Source organism: Varanus komodoensis, unplaced genomic scaffold (genome assembly GCF_004798865.1).
Source record: "Varanus komodoensis strain SLA01 unplaced genomic scaffold, ASM479886v1 scaffold36, whole genome shotgun sequence".
Lineage (NCBI taxonomy): Eukaryota > Metazoa > Chordata > Lepidosauria > Squamata > Varanidae > Varanus > Varanus komodoensis.
The window spans coordinates 1689907-1702819 of record NW_025335873.1 but is presented as its reverse complement, the minus strand read 5'-3'; the positions used below and the strand labels follow the sequence as shown (position 1 = coordinate 1702819).

The following is a 12913-nucleotide window of genomic DNA, read 5'->3' as shown; positions in this document are numbered from 1 at the left end:
GAGGGCAGTGTCCTTCTATTCTCTCTAAAATATATGTCAGGATGCCAAAGTTCCCTGACAAGCCACACGTCTCAATTCTGTCTGAAATTCCAGGGAGTTCCGGCCCTAAATAGACTGAGCTAAATGGACTGATGTTTGGTTTGGGATGTTCTTGTCCTGAGACTAGAAAACGCAATGCAATCCAAACTGGGAAGTGATAAGTACCCAGTTGGTTTTAAGAGCTACTGTAGGAAAGAGCTAATTGTCTGTATCCTTAATTAGAGAAAGAAGATGCAGCAGTGCTGATGAGGCTTTGAAGATTTCACAAGTCCCGAGTCTGATTTTTTTGTTTTGTTTTTCCTTCGCTAGGCCAACAGAAGCATGTTGCAGGTAGTTCTGAGCAGTTCGGGAAAACACCAGCTAGGAATTATTTTGCATCTCTGGAATGAAAGATTTTGCCCGCGATGAGCAACCACGCCTCTGGCTGGCAGGCTGGTGGGACTGTTCAAAGCAGGTTGGAGACTTTGCTTCTAAACGTGATGACTTTACGTTTTCTCCGGGAGGATGCAATTCTCTGGGAGGATGCGATCTTTGACACTGCGGTGAAGGCTGAGTGGCGTGTGCATCTTTGTGTACGTCGAGCGCGTCCCTTTGGCCAGACCAGATCAAGGGAAGAAGTGGCTCCCATACTGAGTGGAGTGAGCAATTCAGGGGATTAGGTCCAAACAGCTGCTGTTCAGTTGAGGCCTAAACTTAGCCTAATACAGTGGGAGTTGATTTAACAGATCGATGCGTTTAACAGTTTGATAGCTCCAATTTTCAGGGTTATTGAGCCTGAACGTGTGAGCGCCCTGGAGGGGAAAAATCATATTTGTTTGTTTGGTTTGGTGGTGGTTGAAATGGTAATGTTTACTGTCAGGCTTGCCTTTAATGCCAGCCTGCCCTTTAGATGGAGCTTGGCTGAGAGATAACTTCAGCTCCTAGGTGGAAGACAGGAGAAAGGGAGGGCATGCCAAAGGGAAATGCATTCTGGCTTTTCAGTGGAGTTTATTGCATAGACACTAGGAGATTCCCCTGCAAAATTATGCAATGGCCTGGTTAAAGGCCTCGAGGTAAAAGGTCCCAAGGTAAAGAGCCCTCTTTCCTCTCAATAGCTCCATGCATGCAAAACAGATCCCCCTTGTTAATGGTGCTGATTCAAGAGCCTTTTGAAGGCTGATGTGTGTCCAAATACAACTGCATGCAGAAAAGAGACTGTCAGAGCTTTCTTTCTATCTATCTATCTATCTATCTATCTATCTATCTATCTCTATCTATCTATCTATCTATCTATCTATCTATCTATCTATCTATCTATCTGCAGCCTGAGTGTTTTGCATCGAAGTATAAAAACGATAAAATGATGATTTCCAAGGGCCGACAAGTGGCAATTCAAAGTATGAAAGTTCATGGAACAGGGCAGCCCTCTATTTTCATCCCCCCCCCATCCCCGCCTTTGCTGGGCCATTCAGTGGCATTTCCATGTACAGACATGATATTTCTGCTGGCCACGCGGCCTGTCTCAGCCAGCAGAGCAATGGGGACTCGGCCTGGATTGGCGCATCACAAGAAACCATGGCAGTGGCTTACCCTTGTTGCTTTGCCATGCCGTCCGGACCCCGGTGCGTGATAGCTACAGTTTTCTAAAACTGTGGAGGGAGTCGGCCGCCGGTTCTGTCTGCATTTTGGACTCTTCTTGTGGCCGATGCTGCAGAGATCTTCGTGTCCGTGCAACTTCACCACTGTGCCTCAAAGCACAGAATATCGTGGGGTTTGTGATGCTCTTTAAAGAGTGCAGTAAATGTCACACATTGCTGGAAAGAGGCAAGATGAGGGGTGTGGGTGGCTGTAAGGGAGTCAGCTTGGCTCAGTCACTTTGTCAGCTTCTGATGATATTTTCTGCACAGGGCAAGGACCCCCTGCAACTGACAAAGTGACTGAGCCAGCCAACCCCCTCCTCCGTGCTGTTCCCTTGGCAGGACTCCCACCGTCTCCCATGTGAGAAACTGCTCCTTGGCTTATGGATCTGGCTGTGAAGACAGGCAATTTATTGCTCTCCTTCTCGTATCCCCCTGGTTTTGGAGCAGAGTTCTGCGAAGGAGTGAAAACCTTTCCCGTCTTCGCTTGGCTTGATCTGCAACTCAGCTCTTGCTTCACGAGCACACCTTGGAAATGCTGGATGGTTTCCCTTTGGCATTTTGGAAATTTACGGTTGGCTCAAAGGGGTTGAGGAGGCTACTTAAATCAAGGGAATTGTGTCTGCGAAGAGAATTTCAAACCACATTCCCCGCAAGCTGCTGACATTGGATACAGTCTCATGCTAACCCGCCACCTGTGAATGCTGCTCGGCCAAAGCACCGAGGCATCTCTTTGTGCGTGGCGCCGAGGCATCTCGGGACACCCCCAATGGGAGGGACAGATGTGTCCTGCGTACATACACTGGCATTGGCTCTGTTTCACAGGAGCCCTTTCGAAAAGGGTCATTCTCATGCTAACTTAGGCTGGCCTGAATTCTGGCTGGCAACCCACCCTAAAAGTTTTGGAGCCTTCACCTGGTAACATGTTGGCTGGCCAAAAAACAGGGTTTTGCCCTTCCCCTATCAGCCCCCCACCCTGCTCCTCATACCCCAGTTTAAAAATGTGGATTGAGCAGTGTTTTGAGAGAGAGAAGTACATGACTAGAGATATGCAAGTTTAAATCAATTGACCAATCAGCCAGTCCCTATTTATATCCAAAGATCAGTGCAAACCAGAAGAGAAAACAGGAGGGACAGAACCCCATCTCCATAGAATCAGATAATCTCTGTCACTAATAAATAAGGTTAAACTTAACTCTGTCTAATTTTTAAGCAACCATTGCAAATAGCAACCTTTGGAATAGAACATAGGAACATATTGAACATATGAAAGCACACAATGTCTCAAAATCTGACATTTCTGGCTCCCGTCCAGAGGACTTGCTACGAACAATAGCCAGCACCTTTCACATTCCCCTGTCAATAATCAGACTCGCTGGTTCCTTACCAAATTCATTATTTTCCCCCGTCTTGCACCTCCTGCAAAGTCAGCTGGGTTGGATGACCCCAAATTCTAGCAGCATGAAAAGGAAGGAGAAAAAGATGCTTCTATCCACTTTCTCTGCACCATCTGTAATATTTATGCATCCCCAGAACTGCCTCCCCGTCATCTTCCCTTTACACTAACGCAGCCTCTCCTCACGGGCATGCCGTTGCCCCCAGGATCAGGTGGGGGCTGCCAGCCCCCATTCCCCATGGCACCAACCAGCAGCCCAAGAAAACTGACACCCTGCTTTCCTTCCACTTCTTAACGACTCCCACAGCCAAGTTCGACTGTTCTACAAATCTCTTGATGGCACAGTACAGGACTCTTCCCGAGTCAGTCCCGTCAGCTTTCGCCAGCTGGAAGTAGAACTTCATTGGCTTTGAAATCATGATGACCTTTGGCATCCTACCGATGCAGCATTGGAGTATAAGGCCCAGTATACCCAGTATGCATGGCTTGCAAAACCTAGAGGGTGCCGGATGGGGGAAGGCTTGAACCCTTAAGATCTGATAACCATTTAGGACCTGATTCTAAATTTCAGGATTGCAGTTCAAAAGGAGTCATATGGTGGTATCAGGAGTAGCCAAGATGGTGGGGAGGGGGGGTTGAGTTTGTTTTCCTACAGGACAAATCTATGCCCAGCCATTCCACCTTTTCTTTCCATCCCTTTTGTGTTGCTTGTGTTTCCTTGAGAAGACAGGCCAGCAAAACTTCCCCTCAAACGTGTCTTTTCAGTTCATGGATCCGCTAATCCCACTGTGCTGGAGTTTGGTGTGCAGGGGTCTTCTCAGCTGTTCGGGGCAAAGATCGGGTGAGGTTTCGCAGGGAAGCAAGGCGGGAAGAGATCAGCACCACGGAGAGCTCCACCCCGTGCTGGCTACACGCCAGACAGGGCTGCCCTGCCAAGGCAAAAGGAAGACGCAAGGTTGGGGAAGTCTGTGTTACTCCAACAAGGAGAGGAACAAGAGCAAGACTGGATTCAAGTCTGGCTGTATTTAAACCAGTTGGCTCAGATCCTGGACTGCTCAAGGCTCTTTTGTTTAAGGGACCTGGCTGCTGCTGCTGCTGTTGTTTTAGCAATCCAAAAAGTACGGTCATGTTTTCACAGCTTGAGTTCTTAGAGTCTAAGGATGGAAATGTCATCTCTGGAGACCATCCTCTTTGATCTTCTGAACAGCTTGGTCCTGGGATGGTGCAAATCACGCGCGGTCTTTCTATGGCTAGGTTATCTTCCTGAATCATTAACTTCTTCTGAAAACAAGGGGCTAGAAACCACTGTGGATGAGGATTGACCCTTGGCACAAATGCAGCAGATATTTTAAGATATTTTTAGTACACGTCAGTATCTACAGAGATGGTGAAGCTGGAAGGTCGCCCTCTGGCTGGGAGCAAAAAGCTGGCACCCCCTGACTCTAAGAGGGGCGAAATGGAGAGCAGAACAATAATGTTGCAGCAGGAAGGAAGGCATGGAATGGGCAAGCGCGGCTTGAGGCAGCTTTGCTCAGACTTCTGCATCTCCCAGGTGCTTCCAGCCAGCCCCACACGCGCCCCAGCCATCCCAAAGCTCAGGGGAGGATTCTGGTCCGAAATGGCTGAGCCAGCCATCGACATCTATTCAGCAGCACCCAGATGATGGATCCGAGGAAATGCACCTTCCCCAGGGGAGGTCGTTGAGGCCCCATCGGTGCGGGTGTTCAAGAATAGGCTGGGCATGCACATCGTGGGCCTGTTGTGAGCAGAGCCGGCTGGAGCCTGGGGTCAGACTAGATGGCCAGGACTTCTAACTCGCTCTGTTTCTGTTTCTAACCTGGAACCTTTGAGATAATATATTCACCACACCCAGCATTTCTGACCATTTTTATTGTATTTCTACCCCATTTTTCCTTTCAAGGGACTTGAGGCAACTTACATAATTCACCTACTCTCGGTCTTATCCCCACAACAACAGCCCTGCGAGGTAGGTTGGGCTGAGAGCCCACGACTGCCCAGAGTCACCCGGCTGCTCCATGGCCAAGTGGGGCTTGCACCCAGATCTCCCGAGCCCCAGTCCCACAGTTGGCTGTGCATGCAGGGCACCAGTTTGGGGAAGATTGCTGGAGGTATTTGTGTGGGGGGGGGGTCCCCACTTTCGTCCTCATCTCTCATTCTTTTTGTGTTGTGTCTTTTTAGAATGCAAGATGGTAATTTTTGCTGACGGGTTTTAAGCCATTCCAGGAGTCGTATAACGTGTGGATGACTCAACCAGCACAAGGCAAGGCACACAATCACACCCCGGATGCCAGGGGCTCCTAATTGAATGGGCTGCACCCACACAAAACAGCAAACGCCCATTTGCTCTGTTCTCTCTCTGCTCAACCTGCCCCCCACCACCCCCAGCAAAGAAAAATCAACACTGGTGTTGAAGGTTGCCAATTAGCTTGGCCCAGTGCAGTTTGAAATCTCTGTCCATTCTTTGCAGCTCAATAGAAAATTGACAGGGCGAATATTTATTAAGGATTTGAACACTTAAAGGTGTGGGGAGGGGGATAAAAGAAAGGAACTGTTTCCATAGTAACATCGATAAAAGCTCCCTGCAGCTTTGCCATTCAATCAAAGCAAACACAGGGATATTCTCTGAGATGGAAACCTTCTGTGGGATGGGATTAAATTCAGGGCTGCAGGAAGAGGTCGGGGAGAGACCCCGGGTCAGGCCGGTGCTGTCTGGTGTCGGGCTTGCCTTGCGACCTGGGCGAATCCGTTGCAAGTTCTGCTTCGCGCAAATGAAGAGAGGGGCAGCAGGTTTGGGGGTGCCTTCCAAACCGGAGGGAGAAAAGGCCGGTGAAGCTTGTCCCGGCTCTGGCTCGAGGCTGCTACTGATGATGCAAGGGATGCCAGGCTGGGACGCCGTCTTTGCATCCCTGCCACCACCTTTGGGTTTGGTGCCGAGCATGTGGACTTTGCAGCCTCCCACGATCCAGGAAAAGCTCTTTAGCTGGGCGGGGTCCCCATGCAGAAGGTCTTGGGCTCAGTCTCCATCACTTCCTGGAAGGTCAGGGAAAGAGACCTCCCTGGATCGGTCAGGGCTGGCCCCTTGCAGCCCTCAGCCAATTTCAAAACCTGCCGGTAGGTGATTGGCTGAGACCCCTGGCAAAAGGGTTGCTTGTGTGCCTTTGTGTTGTAAAATGCCTTTCTCAGGAAGCAGCCAAAAATTCCAAGCCAGGCTACGGTTTGGCATTTGCTGCTACCTTAAGAAGTGGGACCTGATGGCTTCCCCGGGAAGCTGCCAGGGCTATTGCTTTGCTGATCAGGAAGAAATGGTCAGGCTGCCAGTAAACAGCATTGCAATCACCCCCATCTGCACACCAAGGCTCACAATAGTCCCATGATCCTTATGTTCATATCCTGCAATCAAATGCCCCTCTGCGGACCCCTCACCTTCTTCTGCCTGTGTTCACCTTATTTCCTCATCCACTGCCCAGCTGCTGGGACCACGTGACTCAGAATCTATAAAACACTCTGTGCATGTTCTAAAAGCTTGTAGATGGTGGTGCAGATGGTGTAGATTATGTGGGCGCATGCTGTCGTAAGTCACTGCCGGAGGCCTGGGCGATCTCACCCATAAAAATGCCGGGGTTCGAGGCGAAAGGGGTCTTTCCTGACTGAACCTGGTGATCCTTGTTGTGGCTGCCATTGAGGCTTCCCCGACACAAGCGAGGGAAATTCCTGGATTTCGGGGCTTCTAAAAGGAGGACGGGGTCTGTGACTGGGCAGTCACCCAGGGAACTCCCGAGCTGCGTGGGGACTAGAACCTGGATCTCCCTGGTCCCCAGTCCAACACGGGAGCCTTCCCAGGTTACCACAACTGACACCGATGCCAAGGCCATGGTGGTCCTGTTTTCCCACCCAGCTGTTTGTCCCTCCCTGGAATTGCAACTGTGGGATTCCAGGTTTCCCAGGGTAGGGTTTGTCGGCTAGCCCTTTTGTGCAGGTGGGGGGATGCGCTGTTTCATTTCGTCTCTTTTTTATTAGCATTCCTGCTGAAAACCTTTGCAATTCTATTATCACAGTAACTGTGTCTCCCTGGAGGGATGTTTGATGGCATCCCCTAGATGTGCTTAAATTTCGAATGATAACCAGTGTGGATTTCTTAGCAAGGAAGACGAACGTGGCCGGTCCGTGTTCTGAAGCAGGCGAAGTTCTAAAGCAGAGCTGCCAGGACCAGGGGCCAAACCTGCCCTTTCAGGGATCCTGGGGAGGCCGTGCCCCTTCCCTGGCTCATCAGTCGTAGGAGGATTTCCTGGCCCTTGTGCAGTTTTCTGCCCCATTCTAAAAGGCCAAAATACCTGCCCAAAAAGTCAGTCACCTGCAGCAAGAGATTCTACCTAAAACAGCCATGTATGTTCTGCATTTTGCCCCGCTGCTTCTGCCTCACCCACCCCTGAAATGTGGTTCTGGAGGGAAAATGTCACACAAATGGAGACATTCAGAGAGAATTTGGGTGGCCTTCTGAGTGGGATGGTGTAACATGGTGTCATGCAACAGCAGGGGTTGGGCTTGATGGCCTTCATGGCCCCTTCCAACTCTACTGTTCTAGGATTCTAAGTTTCCACACCTTTGTTCTAGAGAGACAGACAACATAATTCAACAGTTTCAAAAGTGGAATTGGAAAGGTTTAGCTTTCCAGAACATAAACACACCTATTTATTTTGTCCTGCTAGCATCAGGGCCAAACAGGTTTGGCAGGTTTTTTGAAATGCTACACCAGCCTGCAAAACCTATTCAATCCATCCCGGAAGCAGAAAGAGTGCACATACTACTCAGGGACAAACCCTCTATCACACATCCCTCAACCTGTGGGGAAGACAGAAACTCTAGTTCGTCTCTGGGTGTCATGCAGATGGTTTTTCTCCCCAGATTTGCTCCAGATTTTGGGGTACCCTTGGGCAAGTCTGCTTTGGACCCCAAACTTGCCTCTCTTTTAAATTAGTCTGTCCTTCCTTCCTTCCTTCCTTCCTGGAAAGGGAGAGGATTTCATGGCCAGCCTCAACTTCCCCTATCGTGGGTTAAAGCCAGGCATGGCACTCTGACAGCAGGGCCAGGCTCCCTGTGAAATTGTCAGCCGCTTTATCACTTGTGAGGGATTTAATAATCGTTTAATAAAAGGCCTCTCTCCCTAATTAGATCTCAGAGCCAGCCGTGCTTTCTGCTGCTCCGCTGAGCTTGCAGGAACTGCGACTCCACCGGCTGTGCTCAAGTGGCGGGTGGGGGGGGGGGGAGGCAGCATCTTTCTTTGCATTTAATGGGCTCGGGGTGGGGGTTGAGGGCACCCCTGGCTGTCCCGCCCTCATCTACATGCTGCCCCACTCCTGCCCCATGGGATTTTGTCCCTGGGCACTGGCAACCCGACTCAGCCCCTGCCCCGGCACCATGGGGGAGGGGATATTCAGTCCGCACGTTTCAACCCTCGTGTGCGCTGGTGCGCTGGTGTCAAGCACCGGGTTGGAGGGCACTTGCTGAGGGTCCACACCTTGGCAGGGGCCCTGAGAAGAGCTGCTTGGACCTGCACCTTCTCTCGCCATTGCACCCCGCTTGCTCACCTCCCTCTCCCTTTCGCCCAGACCAGCGGCTGGCACCCTTGACGCAACGGCAGAAGAGGGAGGGGTGTAGTGAAACCAGGGCTTGCTGGGATGCAGTTCCAAGACGTCTTTTCTCAGCAGGGACTGCGACCCCCTCTGCTCTCCTCACCCTGCTTCCTTCTGAATTCCTGCTTCCTTCTGAGCTCTGCTGCAGCCCCTGCGATCCCGGTTCCTGCCACACTGCCAATATTTTGCAGTGGCTTGTTTTTGAACGGGCAGCTCCGATCAGTCAGCTTCGCACGCCTGCTGTGGATGCAGATAAAGAGCAGAGTTGGTTTGTCGAGTGGGATCCAAAGAGGTACCTCGACTCTCTTTGCAAAGCTTGGTTACGGGGTTTCCCAGGATGAGTAAATGGCCCCAGCACCACCAAGATGACGAACCAAAACTCTTGAGAACAATGACAGAGAAAACTGTTGCCAGGGGGTTCATCAGGCCCTTTCCTTGCAGACTTTTGAAAAAGAGCCCAAATACTTATCCTTTTACTTTGGCCTTCCCCTGAGTACTGGAGTATTCTGCTTTGAATCTGCACGTTTTCTGCACCGTTTTGGCTAGATCCCCCACAATCAGAGGGAAGGCCTTTCTATCACAAAGGGGTGATGCTCGACCCAATCTGCAACCAGGCCCATGTCCTACTAAACCTGCAGGCCAAGGTTCAGGTATGTTCCACCTCATAGGAGACCCTCTTCTAAGTGGCTTCTCTGAAGGAGGACAGGGGCTTGCCAGTGGCAGCCCCTCGATTGCAGAATTGTGTCCCCGATTGCTGATTGCTGCCAACAGTGTCATCTTTTGGGTGCTAAGGTAAGATGTCCCTCTACTCCGAGAAATCTGACAGTCTATGATAAAGTTTCTATTGGGATCTGCAGTTTAATATGTTGTGCTGGTTTCTATTATGTTACTACATTGCATTTTAGGGTTTTAATCTCTGAGCCACTCAAAGAAGTTTAGCTGAGGGGCAGTAGAAAAGTGTAGCAAATGTATGGATGAAGCAGTTTGCTTCATTAAAAGAAAGAGGGGACGGCTGACTTCTTGTCTTTTGTAGTAACAGAAGATTTGAGCTTATGAGGAGATGTTGGAAAGCGTGGGTCGTTTGCTTGAACGCGGCCGGTTTTTCTTTTCTTTCTCAGCCACTGAATCTTGAACAGTCTGCCCTCCTGGTCACCGGTTTAGAGGCACATTGAAAGCTGAGAATCTTACTCCAATCCCACCAAAGATCTGGCGCCCCTGAGGGACCTGCAGCCGGAGCGTAGCTTGCAGGAATGGGCCAGAGAAAGAGAGGCAAAGTCGGGTGGCCCCTTTTCCCGCCTGACAGCAGGGGTTCCCTGTGGAGAGGGGTCGTGCTCTGACCCTGCATCCCCCCACCTCCCGCGCCACAGCCAGGAGCACCTTCGGCCACCCGTGTCACGGCGATGGCTGCAGTGACTGGGTCCCACCCACCAGGGGAGATTCATCTCAGCCCAGCTTTCACGGGCCACGAGTCCTCAGGGCAGCCTTTCTAAATCGCCTTGCAGCGGCAGGCTTCAGTTCACGCTCCCTCCACCTGGATTATGACATGACAACAGGTGCAGCCACGGCCGTTTGCCCCCTGCCCCAGCTTCCGGGACTTCCCTTCCCTCCGTTCCAGGGCAACAGGGCTGCTGCAGAAAAGGAAAGCACCGAGACTCTTGGCCAGGTGGAGATGTTGCTTTCAGAGGCCTCGTTTCCACCAGTGCATCTGCAGACATGGACCCAGGATGCACCTCTGCGTGCCAGGATCCTCAGTGCCCAGGAATGCTGGGAGATGGCCATGCTGCCGGAGGCTCCTGGGAAACGGAGTCCATGCCTTTTGCAGGTTCAGCACCCGCCCACCCCTGCTTCAAGGGGCATGCTTGGGATGTGCAGGTCAGGGCTGAAGCCCAGTGGCCCATCATGGGGAGCTCTCCCAGCTTTGGGCCTTTCCCCCATCCTCAGAAACCCCTCCCTCGGGGCTTTGGAGGCTTAAGCTACAGCACAGTGGGGTATCTTCTTGCCGTTTTGCCCCCCCCCCCCTTTGGCTTTGCCCTCCACCGGCCACAGGGATGAGGTCTCCTAAAGAGCAGCTCACCAAGCCCAGCAAACTGCTTTCTGCAGAGGAGCAAATGTCGAACCAGGGAGGGTCGTACCCCCCCGCTCCCCCCAAAAAACCACGCATTGAATTCGTTTTAAGGGGATATTTTATTTAGGGCAAGAGACGGGAGCCCACATAATCTGCACATTCGTGCCCGCTGCCTCACTTTCCCTTGCAGCAGAAGACGCGGCCCTCCAACCCCCAGGGTGAGCCGGGGCAGGGATACCACCGTTGTGCTCTGGGCATCCCACTGTCCTCCCATCCCTCCCCGGAGACCCTGCACACGTTTCGGTGCATGGACCCCTGAGCAGCTCCATGCGCGCCCTGGTCACGGCCAAGGCGCAGGGGCGCAGGCAGACAGCCCCGGTGGTGCTGGGGCCTGGGGTGCGTCACCCACCCACCTGCCTCCGAGGAGGCCGGCCTGGCATTTTCCCGCCTACGTCGCCCTGACAGGCCCCAGTGCGCAGGACTCGCGGCCGAGGGAAACCGAGGAGGCGGTGCAGGACTCGCTCCGTTTGGCACTTCTGCAGGGCGGAGAGGGGCAGGGGGCAATCGCGGGCCAGCCAGGAGCCCCAGGGCTACAGGGGCTCCGGCTGCGTGGTGGGGCAGTCTTCAGACGAAGGTGTCTCTTCTCCTTCCTCTCCCGAAGCGGAAGCTGAACCCACCCTTCTTCCGGTTGTACCCATTCAGCTCCTCCGCAAGGCTGCCCAAGGTAGTGCCCCGTTTCTGCCCATCCTGCCTGGGTAGGAAGCTTGCTGCCTCGCTCTCGTCTCGTGGGCCATCCGGCCGCCTCCCGAAGCGGAACTGGATGCCGGCCCGCTCCTTCCGGAACCCTTTCTGCAGCCCCTGCGCTATGCCGAAGAGAGGGCCGTTGGGGTCCTCGGGGGAACGGCGCCGCTTTGGGCCTTCGGCCTCCCCCAGGGGGCTGGGCGGCTCCTCCATCACCTGGAATTCTCCTCCTCCGGGGCATCTCAGCTCACAGCCTTCCCCTGGAGGGAAGCAGGCACCAAAGCCCAGCAATAGGCAGCAGGAGAAGGGGCAGGAAATCTTCATCTGTAGAGCAGGCACCAAAGAAAGAAGGCTTAGTTTAACCTACCTGAAGGCACTGGCTTCGCTTGGAGCAAGCCCCAAGGGTGGGCATGTGGTGGACATCCCAAGAGTCATTCATCAGTGCCCTGGGCCATGCATCATGCCAGCCCACGGACCCATGGCGGGTTGCCCTGCCCAGGGTCTGTGCCAGAGGATCACACCAGACTGTGGAGTGTTCTTGGCCTTCCTGATATCCCAGATGCCTTTGCTCGGTTGCAATGCTTGCATGTCGCATGCCTGGTTTTATTGGCCACTCTTAACTGACACGCTCTGCAGCCTGCTAAGTCAAGCCGTGCATCACCCGTGTTCTGGATTCACACCATACCAAGAACCATGCTTTAAACCAACCAGAGTTCACAACACAAGAACAAACTGTAGGCTCTCCTTCCAGGTGGTTCATGGTTTGTCCAGAGGGGATGCACTGCTTAGCTAAAATTGGGGCTCAGGGGATGGAGCACCTCTCTTTCATTAAGGATTTCCCTTACCTTCAAATCCAAAAATCTGTGGGATTCTTGCTCTCCTTGCAGGACTGTTGCATAGTGAGCAGGTTTCAAAGGACCTCACTAAGTCCATACATTTGGGGGATTTTAAAATGATCACTCAGGGAGACGATGTGGAAACCAGAGGCTTGCATTTTAAAAGTCAGGGGGTCTTTGTTCTCGTGTGTCACGATCTGTGGTTTTACAGAGCTCAGTTGGAAACGCTGAAAACTTGCTCTGAGCAGATGTGCAGATCTCAGCTGGGCTGCGGAGATCCGTGAGCAGGGTCCTGGGAGCCTGCAGCAGGGGGCCACATTCAGCCCAGGACTGTGTACCCCAATATGAACAATACTGGCGCACAAATGCACCCACAGTCTGACTGCATTTTGGTTGTGTCCTATATTCAGTGAATTACTGGAGACTGTGCAGAGGTTAATGTGTAGCCAAGGTGCTCAGAGAAGCAATGGTGTAAAAATTAACTATGGGTTTATTTTTATAGTCATCAGCTTATTGTTAATGAGTAAACACTCTTTGGTACCAAAGCCTGCAATTTATGGTTTACAGAA

General features: G+C 52.2%; 1 protein-coding gene across 1 annotated transcript; it reads right to left on the bottom strand.

The window, feature by feature from the left end:
* Nucleotides 1–11391: 11391 nt before the first annotated feature.
* Nucleotides 11392–11832, bottom strand: LOC123028167 (pyroglutamylated RFamide peptide). Its single transcript, XM_044439712.1, has one exon. The coding sequence runs from the start codon at nucleotides 11830–11832 to the stop codon at nucleotides 11392–11394; it is 441 nt and encodes a 146-aa protein (XP_044295647.1).
* Nucleotides 11833–12913: the final 1081 nt, after the last annotated feature.